Raw genomic sequence first — 23,357 nt, forward strand, 5'->3', positions numbered from 1 at the left:
TTGGTTCTTGGTTTTTTCAAGACAGGATTTCTCTGTGTAGGCTTGGCTATCTTTGAACTCTCTCTTTAAATCAGGCTGGCTTTGAACTCACAGAGATCCTCCTGCCTCTCTCTCTCTCAAGTGCGAGAACTAAAAGTGTCTACCACCACCTTCCAGCCATATGTTAACTAATTTTTTAAAAATTCAATTAAAAAGTATTTAAGATATAAACATTTCTCATTTTTGTCTTAAAATATGTCAACACAATTTTATGTACTTCCCAATTTGTTCCTCTCAAATTTGTCCCTACATGGATAGTGTTAAGAATACGACTATTCTTCCAGAGGACCTAGGTTCAATCCTCACACCCACATAGTGGCTGACAACTGTCTGTAAGTCTAGTTCCAGGACATCCAATAACCTCTTCTGGCCTCTTCAGGCACCAGACACATAAATGGTACACAGACAAATATGCTGGTAAAATACATATCTATACATATACATTAAAATTTAAATTAACCACATGAGCAAAGGGTGGTAAAAATAGCTTTCTTCATTTTTTAAAAGCCAATTCATTATTTTAAAGGTTTATTTATTTTTATATCATGTGTCTATATGTACATGCTTGAATGTATATATGTATGTATGTATGTATATGATGTGTATACCTAGTGCCTACAGAGCCCAGAAGAGACTATCAGATCCCCTGAAACTGGATTTGCATGTAATTAGCAGCCATCTGATGTCTGGGAACTGAACTCACCTGGGTTCTCTGTAAGAAATGCACTCTTAAGCACTAAGCCATCTCTCTAGCCCCTCTTCTTCTTTTTATGTTGAAGATGAACAAGGTGAATAGAGAAAGTTTACTGTTAAGAATGAACGAAAATTAGCCTCCTAGCATCCCATCTTTGCAGACCACAATTTGACTTTTCCAAGACATCATCAACCATGTCATCAACCACTGCCACCCTGACACCATCACTTGCTTTCACAATGCTGATCCTTGTGGTAGTTGTATAATTTTTTTTTTATTGTTTACTTAATGTATCTGACCTTAAAACAGATGCATCGCAGGGACTTTTTCTATTTTTCTAAGATTGGACCCTACATGTACAAAAGAAGAGATGCCATGTTGTATTATCCTCCTTATCATAGTGACTTCTTGTGTTCACATTCCACTCAGCCCTCCTGATCACAGCAACTTCCTGTGTGTTTGCAGACTATTGTCACCTGATCCCAGAAATGACTTGCTCTCTTGACTTTTCTTGGCTCCGATGGAAATGGCGAACCCAAGATGGCTTCTCCCAATCTCCATCAGAAACCACACCACTGCTTTCTCCAGAGACAGACAGGCAGAGCCACAACAGAGCAGAGCAGCGGGTTATATACCCCAACAACAGCATGTGTCACCAGGACTGGAAGAAGGTCTGCAGGAGGTACCCAGGCAACAGCATCTGTACAACCAAGTACACTCTCCTCACCTTCCTGCCCCAGAATCTCTTTGAGCAGTTTCATAGGTATGCAGCTGGGTCTCCCAACAATATATACCATGGCCTAGCATTGCCGCTGAGATGATGCAGTTCCCTTTGATATCCAAATGTACATATGGAACAAGCTCCTCTCATTTATCAAGTGTTGACTTATCACATCATGTGTTTGCGTAGTAAACATATATGGAAAGAAGAGACTGAACTCATTGTTTGCCCCATCTAGTGAAGGAGACACATTAATTTTTAAATTGCCAAATTGATTTAATTCTATAACTAGAAAAAAATACTTGCAAGGAAAAGTATGTGGTACATTACAGTGTGAATTTGGTAAACAGAACAATGTCAGCAAAGACTCCCTGGAAGAAGTAACAATTCAGACATGACTGGATGAAAAGATAAAGAGACACCCTGGGTAGATAACTCACTCAGGGGTAAAATATTCACTGAGCCAAATGTGAGGACTAGAGTGTTCAGATCCCCAGAACCTCTGTATAATCTGGGCAAGTGGGAAGCCATCTGCCTGTAGACCCAGATCTTAGGAGACAGAGAGAGACAAGGGAGCCCCGGAGTGAAATTGCCTCGTTTAGATCAGTGAAATCAATGAGCTCTGGGTCAAGTAAGAGACCCTCCTCATTAATAAAGTAGAGAGTGATTGAGGGAGACTCCAAGCATCAACATCTGGCATGCACACATGTACACATGCACCTGTATACATGCACATGTATTAACTATAAATCAAATATTACTTTAAAATCCCAAGATTTGTTAAAATTTGTAACTAACATTGACTACTGTTATGCTTCAGAACCCTTTTGTGTATACAAAACCAACTTTTATATCACATAACATTTATAAAAGCCCTTTAAAGTAGATAGGGTTATATGATGTCCTCTTTGCACAAAAGAGAACAAATGTAGGCAGGTCAGTGAACTAGGAAAGCAGCAGAAACAAGGCTAGTGAGAGAGATGGTTCAGATGGTAAAGGTGATCACTACCAAGACTGATGCCCTGAGATCAGTCCCTAGGACCCACGGTTGGAAGTTGAGAATCCACTCCCACAAGTTGGCTTCTGACCTCCACATTCACACCATGGCAAAAGGCATGTGTGCTCACACACATACACAGAGAGAGAGAGAGAGAGAGAGAGAGAGAGAGAGAGAGACAGAGAGACAGAGAGACAGAGAGACAGAGAGACAGAGAGAGACAGAGACAGAGAATAGATAAATGTTATTTTTTTTAAAAAGCTATAGCATTTACTCTAATGCCTTTACTCTTTTACTTGAATTCACAGTGAAAGAGATGTTTGATTTGGGTAAGAGTCAATAACTAGGAATAAACTGGAAGGGTACATTTTTCTTCTCCAGAGTCTCCACTGCCACTTTGCTTGTCCCTCTAGGTGGGCCAACCTCTACTTCCTGTTCCTGGTGATTCTGAACTGGATGCCCTCCATGGAAGTCTTCCACAAGGAAATCACCATGTTCCCACTGGCCACTGTCCTGTTGATCATCATGGTCAAAGATGGCATAGAGGACTTCAAGAGATATTGCTTTGACAGAGAGATGAACAGTGCCAGCATTCAAATATATGAAAGGTAAGGGACTCTACTACTGTCTCCTCTGTTGCAGAAGGTTAAATAAATTCACCAGCATATTTAAGGGGCTGATCTTTCCTAGCAATGTGGCTTTCAACTTTCTTTCTTTCTTTCTTTCTTTCTTTCTTTCTTTCTTTCTTTCTTTCTTTCTTTCTTTCTTTCTGTTTATGTGTGTGTGTGTGTGTGTGTGTGTGTGTGTGTGTGTGTGTGTATACATGCCAAAACAAACATTTGGAGGCCAAAGGACAACTTGTATAAGTTGGTTTTCCCTTCTACTATATAGGGTCTGAGTATTGAACTAAAGTCATCAGACTTGGTGACAAGCACCCTTACTCACTGTTAACCTTATATATTCTTTTTAAAATTTCTTTTAAAATACTAACTTTATTTTTTTAAGCTTATATCAGTCCCTCTTCCTTTTTTCCCTCAAACCCTTCTATATCCCTCCCCTTTCTCTTTTTAAAATCCATTGCCTCTTTTCTCATTAGTTACTGTTATGTATACATATGCGTGTATGTATACACACATTCTTCAATACAATCTGCTAAGTCTGTATAATGTAGCTTTTTGTATATTTTCAGGGATGACCATTTAGTATTAGAGAGCCAATTGGTGAGCTCTTCCCAGGGAAAACTATTTCTCCTGCTCTCAACTTTCCTTAATTGCCTGTAGTTCTGTGTGTATGGTTGACGCCTTATAGACTTTCCCCAGTGCACATTAGCATGTCTATTATTCTCATTCAACTTATGTTTGGGTAGTCATGTTGGTGAGACTTAATGTGTTAATTTCTGACATTATCTCACAGGAAATTCCCTGATTCTCTGACTCTTATATTTCCATGCCCTCTTCTCCAAAGTTTCCTGAGCCTTCAGTGAGGGAGAGTTTTGTAGATGTATCAGTTGAACCTGGGCATTTTGATTGGTTGTGGTTTTCTGTAATGCTTTTTACCTGTTGAAAAGACAATGGGTAGAGATAAGTCCTTATCCCTTGATGAGGGTATAAGGACAAACATTTTAAAGTGTAGCTAGGGATTATACTGGTTTAGAAAAGTGAAGGTTGTAGGCTCTCCTCCAAGATCCATGACTTCACTAGCCTTGGGCAATTGGGCACGATTTTCCTCTTGTTGTGTGGGACATAGTCCAATGAGAGAGCTATTAGTTACAACCAAGGTATGCAATCCACTACTAAACACTGAGGGTTTCTTGTGCCATACTAGTCATTGCTGCGGTTCATAGGTATTAGAGTTGGGCAACATTGTTATTTGCTTCTCTCCTTTGGAAGCTTGAATGGCACCTTCAACCTATCTTTTGCCTTCAAGGCTTTTACCTATCATGAAAGCTAGTCCTCAGGGAGTAACCTTTCAGGTCAATTCCAGCTCAAGGACCTCTGGACTATGTGTCTAACTTACATGGTGCTCTTTACCAGTAGGGACTTACCTTTCACCTCTAGCAGTGGTCTGTAATGTTCTGGGAACTTCATATACAATCCCTCAACAACAACTCTCTCTATCTATAGGGGGGGTGTTATAGGGCTTTTCTTAGATGATAGTTTGATTGCTTAAGACTATTTTTAGACATTAAGTTCACTTAACTCAGTAATGATCAGCTGGAGGTGATTTTGACACATTCCTCCTCTCTCCCCCACCACCCCTTAAACATATGGTGATAGGTTGAAGACACGCTGTAGGTAGAATACTACTGGCATCTAGTGGAAAGCAGCTGGGGGTGCCAGTACATATCCTAACAGAACAACCACACACACACACACAATCTAGTCAAAAACAGGGCTGAAGTTGAAAAACCCTAAAAAAAACTCATGAAAACCCTCATATTCTTAGCCATCCAGATATTGTGTTATTATTAAAGTTGGGTTAGAAACCCAAGAGGTAAACTCCAGGGTGATTAGATCATCACAGGAGATTAATTTCCTAAGAAGCTCTTTTGAGGGTGTTAGGTGAAATCACACACACACACACACACACACACACACACACACACACAGTGCATGCCATTTGAAAAGCAGTAGAGTGCCTGGCTAGAAATCCATGCTGTTGCTTAACCTGGTAGGTTTTAGGACCCAGCGTTAGTGCACCTGTGTAGGAAAGGAAGACACCTGTGGATGATGACGCCTACATTCCAACAGGTGGAGGTTCAAACAGGCAGAAGGAAGTGCCAGGTGACACACACCCATTCTCAGCAAGCTCCTTCCAGAGAGTTCTCCCATACTGCTTGCAGACCGGCTTGCTGTTTTTCTTTTTTCTTTTCTCTACTTTTTTTTCCCTAACTTTTTTATTGTTAGTTTTGAAAGAAAAGAGAGAAGTTTTAAGCAAAGAAGAAAAGTAGAAGATGCTAATTAAATTATGAGAATCAAAGAGGCAGGCTTGAGCAGAGATGAGGAAGGAAGGGAGGAAAAGGCGGAAAAAGAAAGAAGACAAGAAGAGGGTTGTGGTCTCCAACCTGCCTTTCGAAGGATGGCCCTACAAAGAAAACCCCAACGGCCATTATCGGGGGAACCAAGTGAAGACCAGCAAGTACACTGTGTTGTCCTTCATACCCAAGAACATTTTTGAGCAGCTGCACCGGTTCGCCAATCTCTACTTTGTGGGCATTGTTATTCTGAATTTCATCCCTGTGGTCAATGCGTTCCAGCCAGGGGTGAGCATGGTTCCAGTCTGTGTCATCCTCACAGTCACAGCCATCAAGGATGCTTGGGAAGACTTCCGGAGATACAAATCTGATAAAGTCATCAATAACCGAGAGTCCCTGGTCTACAGCAGGTAAATCTAAGAACTCTGGGGCAGACTCACTGCAACTTTCAGCCTAGCTTCCTCTGGCTGCCAACCCCTGCTAGCAGAAAGGATGTGGGTAGAGGCTCTCATCATTTTACTTGAGTGAAGAGTTGGTGCCCCAGTGTGAGGATGATAGTGGAAAGCGTGAGCAAAAGAAGACTAAGGAGGGGGGTCTTCAAATTAGGAAGTCATTTTATAGTATTTTCTTTTTCTATGAATTATCTTACCTAATTAGTCCGGTGTTGCTATGAGTATGTTTATTTCCGGGAGGAGAAAAACATCAGTGTATTTCAGGAGAGAGATGAAGCTTTGAGTTAGAACTGGAGCCTGAGGAAAGATCCCAGGTTGAGCACTGTCTGCAGTCATGTGGTGGCCTTAGGCAAGTGATGTAAATGTCCTGCCATAATTCCTAAAACTTAAGGAATTCTTGATGTATTCATGAGACTGATACAAAATACTCCTAGGAGTTGCTTACTGTTAATGCCAAACACATAAATACGAGCCACACTCACTTTTAGAATGCAAAATTCTTGTCTGCCCAGTCTGACCATGCTGTTTATTAATGTTTTGTATAAGCAGACATTTTGCAAACTTCTGTTGGCCAAGTAGCCCTACTGGGCTCTTGGGAGCATGCTTTTTCTTGGATAAGAGGAAAAAGACAGAGTTAAAGTCTATGTCTGTTTTGTAACAACCTGGTGACTACAAAAGAACGAGGGGGATGAGCTCAGGCTTGATGGAAGAAAGCGAGGGGATGTCTGCTGAGTGAGCTAACAGCCATGAAGGCCTGGATTGCTTGGTGATGAAAGGCTTTGTTTCTTCTTAAATAGGGACAGTCTTTTTCATTCAGTTATCTCTATCATTCATTCATTCTCCCTCTTTATCTCTCCCTTCCCCTCCCCCTTCTCTCTTTTCTTCTCTCTCTCCTTCTCCCTTCTCTCTCTCTCCCTCTCCTCCTCTCTGTTCCTCTCTGTCCCTCCCCCTCCCTGTTCCCTCCACCCTTTTCTCAGATCACCCTGGGACTATCTTTTTCTCTCTAACGTTGTCACCTGCATCTGCACAGGTTTCTCTGTTGCCCTGGTCACTGGCTGAGATGAAAGGGAATTACCCTGAAGTGTGAACTCTAGCTGATGAGGATCTGCTAACTTAGAAGAAATTCTCTCCCCTGGGGAATGAAAGCTTAGCTACTGGAACTGGATTATGGAAGGGCTTAGAAGACAAGGTCCACTAGAGACGTTATGGCCAGGGGAAAGCCTCCAGGGATACTGTCACATACAAAGAACCCAAAAGCGAAACCCTGTGTTCCCCACATGTTCAGGACCACTACGTTTTGGCCATCTTTGTTGACAGGTCCACTAGGAAAAACTAGTGTAAGTACTTTGCTTTTATTTCTTTCCTAGCTAGATCTAATTGTCAGGAGCACGCTAATCAGTTACAGAAGAGGAACGACTGGCTGCCTGAGTACAAAGCCTTTCCCTATAGGCAGAGCTTTTAAGAAAGCATGCCTTTTTCCTGTCCCAACACACCCATCGTACATTTTCTGTTTTTCGTTTTTTTTTTTTTTTAAACATCTTTCCTCTTTATTGTTCCTATACTGTGGCACAAAAGTAAGCAGGAAGTTGTGCACCTTCTGAGGAATGAGAATCCTGCTCTTCCTGCTTTGCTAGACTATGCCATAACAGTGCCCCTATTCTTGGCACCAGCCCTGAAGTTGATTAGACTGTAGGTTCACCTATGCTTCAAGACAGAATGACCTGTTGTTCTGTTCTCAAAATAACTTGGAGAAATCAAGATAATAACAACCAAGGATAGGTGATAGCATGATTATCGATTAGAGATATCTAATAGATAAGGTCTGATTACACATGCCTGGAATCTCAGACCTGGGGAGGCTGAGGCAGCAGAATTAAGGATTCAAGGCCACCTTGGCTATATAGTTCAAAGCTAACTTGAACTACATGAGAACCTGTTTCAAAATTAAAAAAAAAAATTAGAAAATGTAGTAGACCACTCACTGTTAGAACAAAAGGGGGGTTTAGTGTTTCTAAAGGAACGTTCAGTAGAATGACTAAAAAGGTCATGTTCTTAAGACATCTTACCCCAAAAGAGTTGCTGGTCATCAAAACCCATGGCTCATGGTTGACAAAGAAAAGGTACACAGTAAAGGAATCGGTATACTTTTAACTTCATCTTCCTCAAAAATACTTTTAGAACCTAAGTATGGGAATACTTGCTTTTTCCACTACAGCAAGATAATTAACTACGGAGGCCAGACAGACAATCGGTGTTGGATTGTGACAGAGATGGTGTGACCTCCAAGGGACAAGCTCAGAAGGGTTCATCTCACAACAGCTAACATGCTTTATTCCGTGTGGAGATACAGCCCAGTACTGGACAGGCCAGATTACCTGAGTCTCTTAGGGGAACTACAAGCTGCTACTTCTTTATCCTGTCATTTCACTTATCCTTTTACAATTTCATGCACATATATGCATATATAGAAATGCAAGACTTTGATCATATCCCCCCATCATCCTTTCTTACTCATTCATGTCCTCCTCCTACTGAACGCTCTCTTCTCCCTGGCCACCCCAACTCCTAGTTCATATCTCCTCCATTCTCTTAGGTGCACTTAATTAGAATTGCATGCATGAACTTACTTACTTACTTAAGGCGGGCAGGGTGGTGGGAGTATCTGACACTCCCCCTCTCCTCCAGCAATCATTAACTGCCTATTGCTCCTCTGCCAGAGTTGCTAATGACATAATGGATGTAAATGCTTCTTTGGCCTAAAGTCTTGTTCTGCCTGGGAGCCTGTAATCCCTCCACCCCACTTTGTTTTATAATGTCCAGAGAATCAGGAGTCTTTGCAAGAAAAGCCAACACTCAACCCTCAATGAAGGGCAGAAGGGGCTATGACTTTTAGGGGACAGCAGGCTTGGCAGTCAGCTGCCAGTCCTCCAGGCCCAGATCCTCAGCTAACTATGAATACTCTGGGAAGGTCACTTGGATTTCTGCATTCCTTGAGGCTTGTGGGTCCTGGAAGATACACTATTTAAAAGAAAAGAAAGGGAAAGAAAAGAAAAGAAAGAAAAGAAAAGAAAAGAAAAGAAAAGAAAAGAAAAGAAAAGAAAAGAAAAGAAAAGAAAAGAAAAGAGAAGAAAAGAGAAGGGAAGGGAAGGGAAGGGGAGAAGGGAGAAAGGAGAAAGGAAAGAGGAAAAAGGAAAGAGGAAAAAGGAAAGGAAAGGAAAGGAAAAGGGAAAGGAAAGGAAAGAAAAAGGAAAGGAAAGGAAAAAGGAAAGGAAAGGAAAGGAAAGGGAAAGGAAAGGAAAAAGGAAAGGAAAGAAGGAAAGGAAAGGAAAGGAAAGGAAAGGAAAGGAAAGGAAAGGAAAGGAAAGGAAAGGAAAGGAAAGGAAAGGAAAGGAAAGGAAAAAGGAAAGGAANAAAGGAAAGGAAAGGAAAGGAAAGGAAAGGAAAGGAAAGGAAAGGAAAGGAAAGGAAAGGAAAGGAAAGGAAAGGAAAGGAAAGGAAAGAGAACCTACAGCCAACTCATTCAGAATATAGCATCTACCTGCTGCTGTCCATTGTTCTAATAACAATGATAACATATTATGAGTCAGACCCAATCTTCAGTGAGAATTATGTCTAGTACAGTGTTGGCTCAGTTGTTTTCCCCCACTAGTGGTAGAAACCTCAATCAAAGAGATGTACCCAACAAGGAATTATGATGGCTGAAGCCAGCACAGGTGACTTGAGATGAACAAGTGCTTCAATGAGCTTCTAAATCCAGACTCAAAATTTAGTGTCGGCTGAACCCTAAGACAGATGTGCTTCATGACAGTGACAAAGCTGCAGTGGGATTAGCCCCCAGAACTATTTTTAATAGCCCACAAAGGGATAAAGAAAGATATTTCTGGTGCCCTTCATAGAATGTCAAGAAAGGAAACTCACTCCTAGTCCCCTCATATCTCAGTGTCCCACACTGGATCACATGCCCACCACCGACTCAATCCCTGGGAGCAGGAAATAAGATTATCATAAGTTATGCTGAAGGCAAGGTCCTTATCCAAACAGCCCAGCTGTGATTTCCAGGAAGAAATAAAGCCCAAATAACTTCTGAAAGAGAGAGAAACAGACATTACAGAGGTCACTTTTATGTCCTCAAGACTATCACCTAAAAATCCAGTCTCTCTCAGTTGTTTCCCACATAGTTATGGAAGCATGCCCACCCTGGGGCAACCTACACTAGACAGATGTTCTTGAAGTTTGTCTTATTCTGGAGTTCACAGGTTCTGTGAAAAACCATGGCAGGAGAAGCCGAAATACAGCCTGAGGGTTAATGATTATCTGAACCAATAGATACTTAGGGGCCTGTCCCACTGCAAAAGATCAGTGTCACAGGATAAGCTATCAGACAACCGAGAGTTGAGAAAGTGACATGTTTTCTGAGGGACACGAAGAAGCACGTGTCTCAAGTACCCACTCTTTCCTCTGATTTGGTCCTCTGTGAATCTTCCTATATCTTTCTCCTCTTTTGCAATTAAGTGCAAAGGCCTGTAGAATTCTGCTCACTATCTAATCCCATGCATCTTCCAGTCTAGACTGGTCTCTCCTGTGAGGAAATGCCTTTTGCGAACAGCTGAAGCCTTGTTAACAGAATTACAATCCTGTTAGAGCATTTTCTTTTAATATAGCAACAGTGCTTATGGTCGAGAGGTGACCCATTAATCAGATTTATGGGACGACTTGGAGGGGAGATTAGCTTCAGAATTGTATTAGCTTAGCTTCTCCCAAGGCTCTGTTTAATGAATCCAGAAACTATGCCCAGCAAGAGACTTGTATTTTTTTCCAGCTAGCTTAGGGAAATTGTATTTATATTCAGAAAACATGCATATAGGAGGAATGTGAGCTGAGGGAATTGGGGTGGGATTTGTCCCCAAATTGAAATAAAGAACAAAGTCCATCCTGAGTTACAGCACCCTGTCACTGATCTATTCAACTGTGTGTGTGTGTGTGTGTGTGTGTGTGTGTGTGTGTGTGTTAGTGTAAATATGTCTACACATAGATACACATGTGTGCTTATGTATATAGAGGCCAGAGGTTGGCATCAGGTGTCTTCCTCCTTTGCTCTGCACTTTAGTTTTTGAGACAGGGTCTCTCACTGGACTCAGCACTTATGGGCTTGATAGGCTGATTGTCCATCAAACCCTGGGAATATATATGCCTGTCTCTGCACACATGGGAATATGCCTGTCTCTGCACACATGGTGCTAGAGTTACAGATGCATGAAGCCACACTTGGCAGTTTACATTGGTATTGGGGAATCTAAACCCGGGTACTAATGCTCATATGATAGATACTGTCCAAGCTAAGCCACTCCTCCATCGCCTTTTCAGTAAATATTAACTGGTGCCATAATTGATAGTGTGGAATCATGGCAGCATGTCCTCAAAGGGCTATCAGTCCAAGGGACATGAGATGCTTACAGACAAGTGCAATGCCCCCATGTCCTTTGGCGTCCTATATACAAGGGGGCGTGGAACATGGTTCTATAGAGGAGAATGTAGGGACTCATCTACCTGCATGAAATGTCAAAGCCAAGAGAAGCCTTCCTCGAAGAGGTGACCCTTCAGGGGACATTAAGGCAGGAGAAATGTTTAGCCAGGCCCAGGGAGCATCATTCAGTTTACAGTCTGGCCATATGTCAACTGAAAACTACACATGTGGATTATAATGGTATAAGAAAGACCAGGAAGGACCAAGAAAAAGTGCTTGAAAGTTGAGAGTAAATGAGAGAATACACTACTGGTTTTTAGCCTTAGTGTGTGTGTGTGTGTGTGTGTGTGTGTGTGTGTGTGTGTGTGTATGTGTATGTGTTTCATATTAGTATGAACATGCCCATGAAGCTTTGTGTGTAAATGCACACACTTGCTTTCCGGGGAGGAGGATGTCTTCCTCAATGTCCTCCTTCTTATTGGTTGAGACAGTGTCTGCTACTCAGCCTAGAGCTCCCCAATTGGCTAGGCTAGCTGAGCAACAAGCTCCAATAATTATTCTGCCGATGACAGCTTATCTGAACCCAGGTTCTTACACTGGCATGGTAGGCATTTTACAGACTGAGCCATCTCCCCTATCCCTCGGCTTGACTTTTTAGCAGGACATAGAGAGTCATCCTTCTAGAAATGAGGTGCCTTGTGCTGGAAGAGAGGCCATCATCCACTGGTGCTAACAGCCTGGTTGGGCCTTCAGCCTGGTTTTAACAGTTGCCTGTTCCTGCCAGCATCCACAGTGGACAACCTGGGGATGAAAGAACTGAACTACAGGCGCTGGTCGTCTAACTAATTATTTAATGACTTAAATAGAGCCATTTCAATAATGGAACCCAACTGGGCTCACCTTTAAATGCTGCTCATAATTCTCCCTAAGGTCTTTTTCATGAGAAAATAGGCAGATGACATGCAAGAAGGCTCGGAAATGGCATTCCTAGAGAAACAAACTCTAGAACATATGGTCCAGGATGTGGAGTACAGCAAACAAAAGTATCACAGTGACTTGATTGAACACATTTATTAAATATTCCACATCAAACCTGCACTTGGCCAGAGCTGCCCACCATGGTCCTATCTGGTGAATGCATCACATGAGCTTCTGTTTCAACATCTGGGCATCCACACACTGAGTATCAGGTTCAGGGAAAGCAACAAGTGACCTCACCTAGCCCAGACCTTAAGACACTTGGTCCAGCATAACTTACAAGATGCCCTGAGCATAAGAATGTCATGTGTATGCAGGTGCCAGAAAAGGGATGCTGTGGTCCCCATTTGCCTTTGCATCTCCTCAGTGGTGAGCTATAGAATCTAAAAAGGAGAGAAGGCCAAATTTTGGTCTTTTCCAGAGTCATGCTAACATCAAAATACCATCATAACTCTACTTCCACCCCCAAACGACTTTTAAATATACTATTAAATCCTTGGTATTGTGCCTGACGTTCAGCAGCACTCAGATAATATTAGCTAAAATACTACCGAGGAGGCTTCCAGTGCCTTGACAGCCAGGTATCTCCATGAACTTGACCCAAGAAAAGTACAAAAGAAAGGTCAATGGCTGGAGTTTGAAAATATATGAGAGAAGGAGGGAAAGATTGTATCTGCGGAGGTTAGCTTCAAGCTCCAATATACAGCAAAACAGGCATCAGGGGAGAATGTGAGAAATGCAGACAGTGGAAAAACATCCAGGGTCATTTGAAGTGTGACTATGAAAATTACCACAGCCTAAAGGTCACAGACCAACAGACCATGGTGTCCATTGGCTCTGTACTTGGCAAACCCAGTGTCCATATTACAAGTGTCTCCCACGCATACACTAGCCCCTCTGCCTTGCCTCATGCTCACAGAAGGCTATTAATAAAAACCACTTGGACCAATTCAGCTTTTCATTTCAGGAGAGAATACATTAGGTCCCCAAACTCATAGATGGGAGTGCCATAAAACAAGAGTTCAAGTGTGCCTGAAGCCCTGAACGCTTGTCACCAGAGATGAGTTGTGTGTCAGCAAAGGGGGATTCATGGCCTCTGCCTTGCCATTACTGAGCTCAGGACTCTAAAAGGTGATTCTCATGTTCTCATTTAGCCTCTGTTAGGCTTCTGTCACTATCTTTACCTTCATCTACTGTGTACCTAATTTCCAAACAGAGCATCTATTCCACATTAAGCTACGGTGCCCCTCACTGCAACTCACAAGTCCTTGTGTAACCTTACCTGAGTAATGTAACCCCTCCCAACCCTGCCTCTCTCATCTAAAAAGAGAAAAAAATAGTAATAATGAAAGTTGCCTCCTAATTAGGTAGATAAATGGTCATGTATATCTGGTGCTGGGCTCCTTATGAGCACTCCATACATGTCAGCCAATAATATGAGATCTTATTATTACTAGACATCTTCAGCGGGAAGTCTGTAATGACTAGTTGTCAGTGTGGCTTCAAACAGCTTCCATTTGCACAATGTCCAAGATAAATCTATAAGACATCACACTTAACAAACACTCAGCTTACCCAATCCTAGGAACACAAATGTAGACTTTCCCATCTCTCAGCAAGGTCATCCCATAGTGAAAATAAAAGATGCATGAAACCATAAGGCAACAGAAGCATGATATGCAAGCAGCCATGCCAACAAGCCATGAAACACTGATATTCACTGCCTGGGGGTGTAAAGAGAGCAGTAGGATTGGGATCTGCTGAGGTTAGAGGAAGTTCATGCATAATGTGCTATGTGCTCTCAGATACCCCCAGGCTGCTTATTCATAATCCAGGGGCTATGGGTTTGGAGGAAGGCTCCTGTGACTCCCTGTCCTGTGAGGCATGATGTGCCTGTGGCCATCACTTCTAATTGATGGTCTGTTCTAAGTTATTCTTTCTGAAGGTGGCAGCTACATAGTCAGTGAAGTTAGAGATGAGTGCCATCACAGAACTTGGAGCTTTAACACCTAGCATGCATATGAGAGATACCCAGTGTGGCCAGGCTTCTGTAGCCTCTGAATGAGAACAGTGCGGTGCTAAAACAAAGGCCACACTGTGAGGGATGCTCAGCCTCAACATGTTGATTTAGGAGTTGGGTTCTCTTATGTCAATCAATTCCCAGCTGCCCTGTATGGGGCTTGGCATCTCTAGTGTGGTGACTGTTACTTAAGTTCCACAGTGTCTCCAGCCCAGACATGGTTCCTGCCTCCTCTGTTCCTCTACCTCAGCTGCTCCTTTAGAGAGTTTCCTCAACTCCTCCATGTTTAACAGACTCCTCCTGTGTGCTCTGTACCAGACAAGCAAGAATAGAAACAAAGGGTCTTAAGGCAGGATGAAAGTTGTACTGTCTATCCCCCACCCCACCCCCACCCCCTCCCCAGCCCAAGCCCCAGCCCCCAGCACCTAGCCCCCAGCCCCAGCCCCAAGCTATCTTTAATGCAATTCCTTCCGTCTCAGTGTCATTTCCTAGGATCAGGTCAAAAACTTAAGATGACATCACCCTTTTCAAGCCCTAATCCCTCTCACCAGACATTCCTCCCAGCCACCAAATCCCATGCCTCATTTGTATCTGCTAACAAAATAGACAACTATCATAGTTCCTAATCCTCTGCCACTATGCCAATGTTCCGTTCTTCCCTAACCTACAAATGGCTATGGGCAGCTATAAATTCCAGTGTAATGAACTTTCATCTACAACTACCAAAAGCCCCCCATCCCATCTGAATAACCTGCGGGTCAGACTAAGAAGGTGCTGGTGAGATAGCTCACTCAGTAAAGTGTTTCTTATATGAGGACTTAAGTCTGATCCACAGAAGCCATACAAAATCTGGGCATGGTAACATAAGGGGGGCACGGAAGGGAGGATGGCTGAGGCTCACGGCTCAGACAGCTTAGCCTACATGTCAAATTGCAGGCCAGTGAGAGATCCTTTCTCAAAAACAAATGGTAAATAGCACTTAAGCAGTGACAACAGAGGTTGACCTCTGACCTCCACCCATAGTCACAAATGTATGCATCTGCAAGCACATTAGCACACACATGAAGAAAGGTAATAGTTCAAGGTAGACAGCTGTAAGAGTGAGAATTATCCTTTAAACACAGCTCAATGACTCTGCTGTTCCCTTTTTGCCATATGCCTCAGACCTCCACACTCAGTTTCACAAACAACCAGGCATTATAAGCAGGCTTGAGTCAGCCACTGGCCATGGGGAGAACCGTGGGTCTAGCCTGAGCTCTTTCACTACTACTCTCACCTTGGCCAGACTTCAACACCTATCCCAGCCTTCAGGTAAAGACTAGGGATAGGACTATATATCCAGCCCACACAGCTCAAACTGTGAACAGCCATGCTCCAGGGCAGGAACTGTTTCATTTACTGAGATTATAATCTTGTTCTATTCTGGGTCTCAGGGAAGGCTTATAATTGTAGACTTTATGGAGTTTACACATTATTATTGCCTGGATCCAAACCATAGAATGTACCTGAGTATAAAGTAACATCAAGAAGAAATTATAAGGGCACAAGAAGGGTGGGAAGCCCTCACTAAACCATGAACAATCATTTCTCTCAACATCGTGAAGGAAGCTGTATCTAATGAGCACTAGATACAAAGCCCTAAGTGCACTCCTTCATGTAGACAGGTCCCAGTCCCCAATGATGTAGATAGAGAAATATAGGGTCTGAGAAGTTATATAATTTGACCAAGGTTTTACAGACAATACTCAGTGAAGCTTGGATTCAAACATACTCATTTTAAAGATAAATTTATTTTTTATTAGGTATTTATTTCATTTACATTTCCAATGCTATCCCAAAAGTCCCCCACAAACTCCCCCACCCACCCATTCCCACTTCTTGGCCCTGGCATTCCCCTGTACTGAGGCATATAAAGTTTGCATGACCAATGGGCCTCTCTTTCCACTGATGGCCGACTAGGCCATCTTCTGATACGTATGCAGCTAGAGTCAAGAGCTCCGGGGGGTAATGGTTAGTTCATATTGTTGTTCCACCTATAGGGTTCAGATCCCCCCAGCTCCTTGGGTACTTTCTCTAGCTCCTCCATTGGGGACCCTGTGATCCATCCAATAGCTGACTGTGAGCATCCACTTCTGTGTTTGCTAGGCCCCGGAATAGTCTCACAAGAGACAGCTATATCTGGGTCCTTTCAGCAAAATCTTGCTAGTGTATACAATGGTGTCAGCGTTTGGAAGCTGATTATGGGATGGATCCCCGGGTGCGGCAGTCTCTAGATGTTCCATCCTTTCGTCTCAGCTCCAAACTTTGTCTCTGTAACTCCTTCCATGGGTGTTTTGTTCCCAATTCTAAGAAGGAGCAAAGTGTCCACACTTTGGTCTTTGTTCTTCTTGAGTTTCATGTGTTTCGCAAAGGTAAATTTATTTCATTTTTTAATTATGTGTATATTGTGTATCTATGTTTCGGTATGATAGCATGTATGCACAGGCCAGAAGAGGGTGTCAGATCCCCTGAACTGGAATTATAGGTGGTTGTGAACTGCCAGACATGGAGGTTAGGAACCAAACCCAGGTCCCCTGCAAAAACAGTATGAAGTCAATCATTGAGCCATGTCTTCAGCCCCAACACACATTCTTAATCCCAGGACTGCCTTCATTCATCTTAGTGGTCCCCATTCACTCTAGTTACTGACCTGGGACATTCTAAGCTTCCTATTTAAGCATGATAAAGGACAACCCAGGTCAGATTGTCATCTGTTTGTTAATCATAAATTCTGTTAAACAGTTAATCCTTCTGGTAGGGTCTAGTCTTCTCCAGTCCCCACAGTTCTTTGCATTAGGACCCAGGCATAGGAAAGATGAAGCCTTGAGCATCCTCGCCTCCATCTCTCCCTCTCACCCATTGCCTTGTGGCATACAACTGGTTAAAAACCTCTCTTGCTGTTTATTTACTTTATTTCTAAAGGCCTATCTTCTCCCAGAAAACTGTTTAACACTGAACCACTTCATTTCTCCTCAAGGTAGAATCTGCCAGATGGAGTCTTTGTCCTAAGCCACGTGAATTTATCTTATATTTAAACAGCAGTGAGCATTGCAGGAAACTAAAATAGCAGTGAGTTCCCAGGTGCAAGCTCACTGAGCAGGGAACAGCAAGAGTCTGTGCGTGCATCCACCTGGGACAGCTGTTCCAAACGGGCCATATTAATGAGGGAATGGCTCCAGCTGGCTGCTCCTGGCCAGCTGTTGGTCACATCTGAGTGTCACTCAGTGTAGAAGCATGCCACTTTTACGCTTCAGCTAAATTCTGCTACTTCTCACCTCCCTTGGCTGGACACCCCTGGGCTATGCATCCCTGGCTGCTCCGCAGACATGCTGCTGACAGATGAAGTGACGGAGTGTACCCCAGAGCATCGGGCAACCAGAGCAAAGTAGCCAAGTGTGAAATGGAAGTGTCCCTAAAGGTCCAGTAAAATATGTCTATCATCCTAGAACATAGCTAGATTGGGTTACTGTCACATATCATTTTATAATATAACACTACTACAAATAAATTTTCTTAAATGATGTACCAAATAAGGAATGTCACTTGCATGTGCATGACCCCCATAATACTTTTTAAATGAATACCTATAGCTCTAGTACTCCAGTCTCCATCTGGGGACTCCCGGAGAGAACATGGGCCTGTTGGAGAAGAACAGTATTTCTGGGAATGTGTTTCACAAACCACACTCCAGAGCCTGGAGCATCAATTTGCTGAGATCCCTGTTTTCTAGGCAAAAGTTCAAGGGGAAAGGTTAGGGTTTGTATGTTCAGGTCATTTCTGCCTGATCCAAAGTCACAGAATACAACTATAAGCATAAAAAGCATGAAGAAGAAAGACCAAGGGTGTCAGAGTAGTGACAACATGCTTTACAGAAGTGAAGAGACAAACCTCCAGTAATAACCATGATGTCCCTTCCCTAGCCTGTTTGTGTCTGAGAAAAGAATTGGCACATAGAAACAACTGTCCAGCACGGTGGTAGCCTCACTGGGATACAAGCAGTATCATAAAGAAGACAGAGCGCAAGTCTAGTGATACATGTATCATGATGAAGATTGAAAGATTAGCATTCCAGCCCACTTCAAGCACATAAGTATATATGCATCCAAAACTAACCTCCAGAGTCTTCCATCTTTCCTTGTTCCTACTTATATCCCATACAAAGCAGTGGAGATCTTCATTGACTAGTGGAAATAGCAGACTTGTATTCACCAATGGATGTGCTTTGGCCTTGACTTTGCTCTGAGTGTAGCAACCCCACCTAATATCATTTGTCACAACTTTCAGAATAAAGAAACTCTGAAAATAATGACCATCCAGATGATGGTCAGATTCAAGGGTGTTCTCCCTAATCCATCTGACACACAAGGCTGGATGTTGATGTTGTAGTAATCAATAGATACCCCACAGTCCCGAAGGCTTTATCTCATAGATCTCAGCCATAGCTACAGAAGCCAAAGGCTTGGAGGAAATAAAGGGAGATGCAGATAAACTGGGTGGTAGCCCTTTGTTCCTTTGAGCAAGTTTCCTTTAATATTTAAGAATCACTTTTATGTTTTTCCTCTCAAAATGAAAAGATAAAGTGGTAGAAATCTAATCCTTCCTTCATTCTATGAAAGTTCATTTGGCCCTGAGAATTTAGTCCATCCCACAATATTTAAAGAGCCTTGTAACTTAGCGCTCAACAGGTGATCCCAGGGTTGAGTTGCAATGGCTGTTTTGCTGGGTGAATATAACCTAAGTATACAAATGAATACATTTTCAAATATATCCATGAAGTGATAAAGGGGAATAGAGCTGATAGGACTGCCCCCATTCTTCATTTTTAAGAAGAGATGTGGAGTACAATGGGTGTGTGGATGGAACTAATCAAAAGTCACATGGAAATCTGACACACATGCTTTAATCACCTTTCTCGATGTCTTTATATTCTGATGAGGTCTTCCTCCAGCCTTCCAGATGGCTAAAAACTTCATTTCAAAAGCTGGGAGTCTTTTTCGGGGACTATGTATGATCAAAGCTTTTAGGGGAGGGATTTGCTGAGATTCTCCAGAGAACCTAAAGAAGGGAAGACAACAGTCCCTTCATGCTTTTTGAGTACTTGACTTGTCATGGCCAGGAATCTCAGATTCCAGCAAAAACATAGCCAAAGGGGCTCAGCATCTGGTAGAAATGGCACAGAAGTAAGCTGCCTCCCTAGATCCAGGTACACTTAGAGATATCAACTTCAAGCCAGCAGAGCTCCGATTTAAAAAAAAAAAAATGTGGAATATTGGTTGAGTTCCAAATCCCATATTGAAAAAAGAACATTAGAGATACAGTCCTAGAAGAGCCCACACATCTAGGATAGGCCTTGAAACTGCATGATCCCGGGGATAATTAAGGATATCTTAGACATTAGATGTAGCTTGGCATGGCCAAAAGATTTATAGGACTCTGAGGGATACTTTCAAATCATTTTTTTTAAGATAGAAAATAAGAGATCAGGATTACTTAGGAGAACAAAACTTGTTTAATAGTTGGCTGGGCGTAATAAAGACTTTCTGATAATGAGAGCTCTGTGTAAATGTAATGTGTATTGGGAAAGAGGGAACAGAGGAGCTGATGCTGTAATACTAGCTGGGAGGCGCTAGCTGTGAAAGCTCTGAACTTTTGGTGGGGTGGGAGTAGGGGGGAGGAAGGGTTTATTTGGCTTGCACATCACAGTTCATCCTCAAAGGAAGTCAGGACAGGAACTGAAACAGGACAGGAACCTAGAGGTAGGAGCTGATGCAGAGGCTATGGAGGGGTGCTGCTTACTGCCTTACTCATCATGCTTGCTTAGCCTGCTTTCTTATGAAACTCAGGACCACCAACCCTGGATGGTCTCACTCATGATGATTTGGGCCTTCCCTGATTGATCACTAATTAAGAAAATGCTCCACAGTCTTGCCACAGGCCATTCTGGTGGGAAGATTTTCTCAATTGAGGCTCCCTCCTCGAGGCCAAATGACTTCAGGTTTGTGTCAAGTTGATATAAATAAAACTAGCTGGCTCAGACCTTGGTCAATTAAACCGCACAATACTGTTTGAAATGTGACTAATGATCAGTACATTGTGAATGAGAAATCATCAAGAGGATTTCTCCACACTCACGTGGCTCATAAGAAGTTGGGATTTTTCAGTCCTGATCAGGTTACCTGCTAGAAAGCTATGAACTTTGACATCAAGCTGGATTCAAGCTCAGGTTGTACAACTCTGGTTTTATAAGACTCGAGGAAAGGAAGTTTTGATCCTCAGTTTCTTTGTGAAATTCATATAATGTCTATACCAATGCACTGTCACGTAAGCAAGCAAATGTTGATACCAGTATTCAGTTTGTTTTAAATGTGAAATTGGCAGGTTTTGTTGCTACTGCTATTATCTAAGTTGGATAGATTACAGTACATCATTTCTTTCCCATTCCTCAGTCTTCTGAGTTCCAGTTATGGTGGGCTCCAGGCTGTCAATGTCCCTCTTACTAATGTTCTAAATGTGTCTAGAGGTTTCCATTTTATCAGTGTTCCAAACATTCTCTTTTTTTTTTCAATTTTTTATTAGATATTTTCCTCATTTACATTTCAAGTGCTATCCCAAAAGTCCCCTATACCCTCCCTCCACCCTGCTCCCCTACCCACCCACTCCCACTTCTTGGCCCTGGCATTCCCCTATACTGGGGCATATAAAGTTTGAAATACCAAGGGACCTCTCTTCCCAACTAGGCCATCTTCTGCTACATATGCAACTAGAGACACGAGCTCTGGGGGTACTGGTTAGTTCATATTGTTGTTCCACCTAGAGTTGCAGACCCCTACAGCTCCTTGGGTACTTTCTCTAGCTCCTCCATTGGGGGCCCTGTGTTCCATTCAATAGATGACTGTGAGCATCCACTTCTGTATTTGCCAGGCACTGGCAAAGCCTCACACAAGACAGCTCTATCAGGGTCCTTTCAACAAAATCTTGCTGGCATATGTAATAGTGTCTGCATTTTGTGGCTGATTATGGGATGGATTCCCGGGTGGGGTAGGACATATGCTTCACTATGTTCATAGCAGCCTTATTTATAATAGCCAGAAGCTGGAAAGAACCCAGATGTCCCTCAATACAGGAATGGATACAGAAAATGTGGTACATTTACACAATGGAGTACTACTCAGCTATTAGAAACAATGAATTTATGAAATTCTTGGGCAAATGGATGTATCTGGAGGATATCATCCTGAGTGAGGTAACCCAATCACAAAAGAAGTCACTTGATATGCACTCCCTGATAAGTGGATATTAGCCCAGAAACTTAGAATACCCAAGATACAATTTGCAAAACACAAGAAAATCATGAAGAAGGAAGACCAATGTGTGGATACTTCATTCTTCCTTAGAATAGGGAACAAAATGTCCATGGAAGGAGTTACAGAGACCAAGTTTCTTAATGATCAATATCTTCACTTTTACTGCCTCTCTGCTCCCAGTAATTGAGAACAGTCCTTTCTCTATCTCAGGTATCTTTGTACCTTTGCTTTCTTATGTGATAATTATCCATGCAGTATAATACCACAGTTAACATCTCCTTAAAGTATTCTTCCACCCAGGAAAGAAAGGTGCAGCTCAACACCTGGTCAACACTTGGGAATCGCTTAAAATTCTAAATAATCAAAGGAACAGACCTTTTACGAGTGGGACTTTATAAACCATGACCAAAAGTAACTTAGGGGAGGAAGAATTTTATTTGGTTTACAAGTCCAGGATATAGGCTATTGCTGCAGGGACATCAAGGCCAAGAGCAGAGAGAAAATTAATTCCTAGATGCATACTTGCTTGATCACTCACTCTCTAGTTTATACTCAGTCAGCCTCCTCTACTCTTATACCACTGAGGACCCCCCCACCCACCCACCCTTGAAGGATGCCATCCACATTGGGCTGGAACAACCTGATCTACCCGTTTCCTTAATGGAGACACTTCCCTGGTGGTTTTTAGACTGCAGCAAGTTGGCATCTAAAGTAAGGCACAGCACTGGGGAGTCTTAAAGCTTACTGAGACTTCTGTTTTTCTTGCACCCTAGAAAAGAACAACGCTACATGCTGAAGCGCTGGCAGGACGTGCGTGTGGGAGACTTTGTCCAAATGCAGTGCAATGAGATTGTCCCAGCAGACATTCTCCTTCTCTTCTCCTCAGACCCCAGTGGGGTCTGCCATCTGGAAACTGCCAACTTGGATGGAGAGACCAACCTCAAGCAGAGGCGTATCGTGAAGGGCTTCTCACAGCCGGTAAGTGCTTCTATATATCCTTCCATTGTGAGATCAGAGACAAGAAGCAAGTGTATCTCTTGGAATGCTGTACCTACACTGGCAGGAAGAAAGGGAAGCAGATGCCTCGTTAGAAATTCAGCCCTCCCCGCAACCTTCTGGGTAGCTATCATGCCCATATCACAGATGAAGAAACTGAGACTAAAAAAAATGTCCGTATTCTGCTGAAGGACTGAGTTCATAAAGTGATGACTAACTGTACTCCAGGAAAACCTACTTTGTATTGGAAACTAAGTCCTACAACTGCTCAGCTAAGAATGCAACCAACCTCTGTTCTCAGCCAACCCTGCCCAGCTCAGATCTGAGCACGAATCTTCCTTTGGATCCTCCTTAACTACAGCAAAGTAGTAGTTGTTATTCCCCGTTCTTCCTGGTGTGTGTGTGTGTGTGTGTGTGTGTGTGTGTGTGTGTGTTCCAATATGGGCATATACAGGTGCCTGTTTGCACAAGCATTTGATATCATGTGTCCTCAGAAGCCTTCCACCTATTTACTGAAACAGGGTCTCATGGATGTGGAGCTTACTGTATAGACTATGCTGGCTAGCTTACTGTATAGGCTATGCTGGCTAGCTTACTGTATAGACTATGCTGGCCTGGCTAGCTTACTGTATAGGCTATGCTGGCTAGCTTACCGTATAGGCTATGCTGGCTAGCTTAC

The 23,357-nt window shown here is 42.7% G+C and overlaps 1 protein-coding gene across 1 annotated transcript in view; it reads left to right on the forward strand.

Annotated features, from left to right (window-relative positions):
- Positions 1-1,211: 1,211 nt before the first annotated feature.
- Positions 1,212-23,357, forward strand: part of Atp10b (ATPase phospholipid transporting 10B (putative)) — a 108,462-nt gene continuing 86,316 nt past the window's right edge. Inside the window, exons 1-3 of the mRNA XM_029483189.1 lie at positions 1,212-1,496; positions 2,865-3,059; positions 22,456-22,660. Coding sequence (XP_029339049.1) covers positions 1,222-1,496; positions 2,865-3,059; positions 22,456-22,660 — 675 coding nt within the window. The 5' untranslated portion in view covers positions 1,212-1,221. The remainder of the gene's footprint in view (positions 1,497-2,864; positions 3,060-22,455; positions 22,661-23,357) is intronic.

The sequence above is a fragment of the Mus caroli genome, chromosome 11, assembly GCF_900094665.2.
Source record: "Mus caroli chromosome 11, CAROLI_EIJ_v1.1, whole genome shotgun sequence".
Classification (NCBI taxonomy): Eukaryota; Metazoa; Chordata; class Mammalia; order Rodentia; family Muridae; genus Mus; species Mus caroli.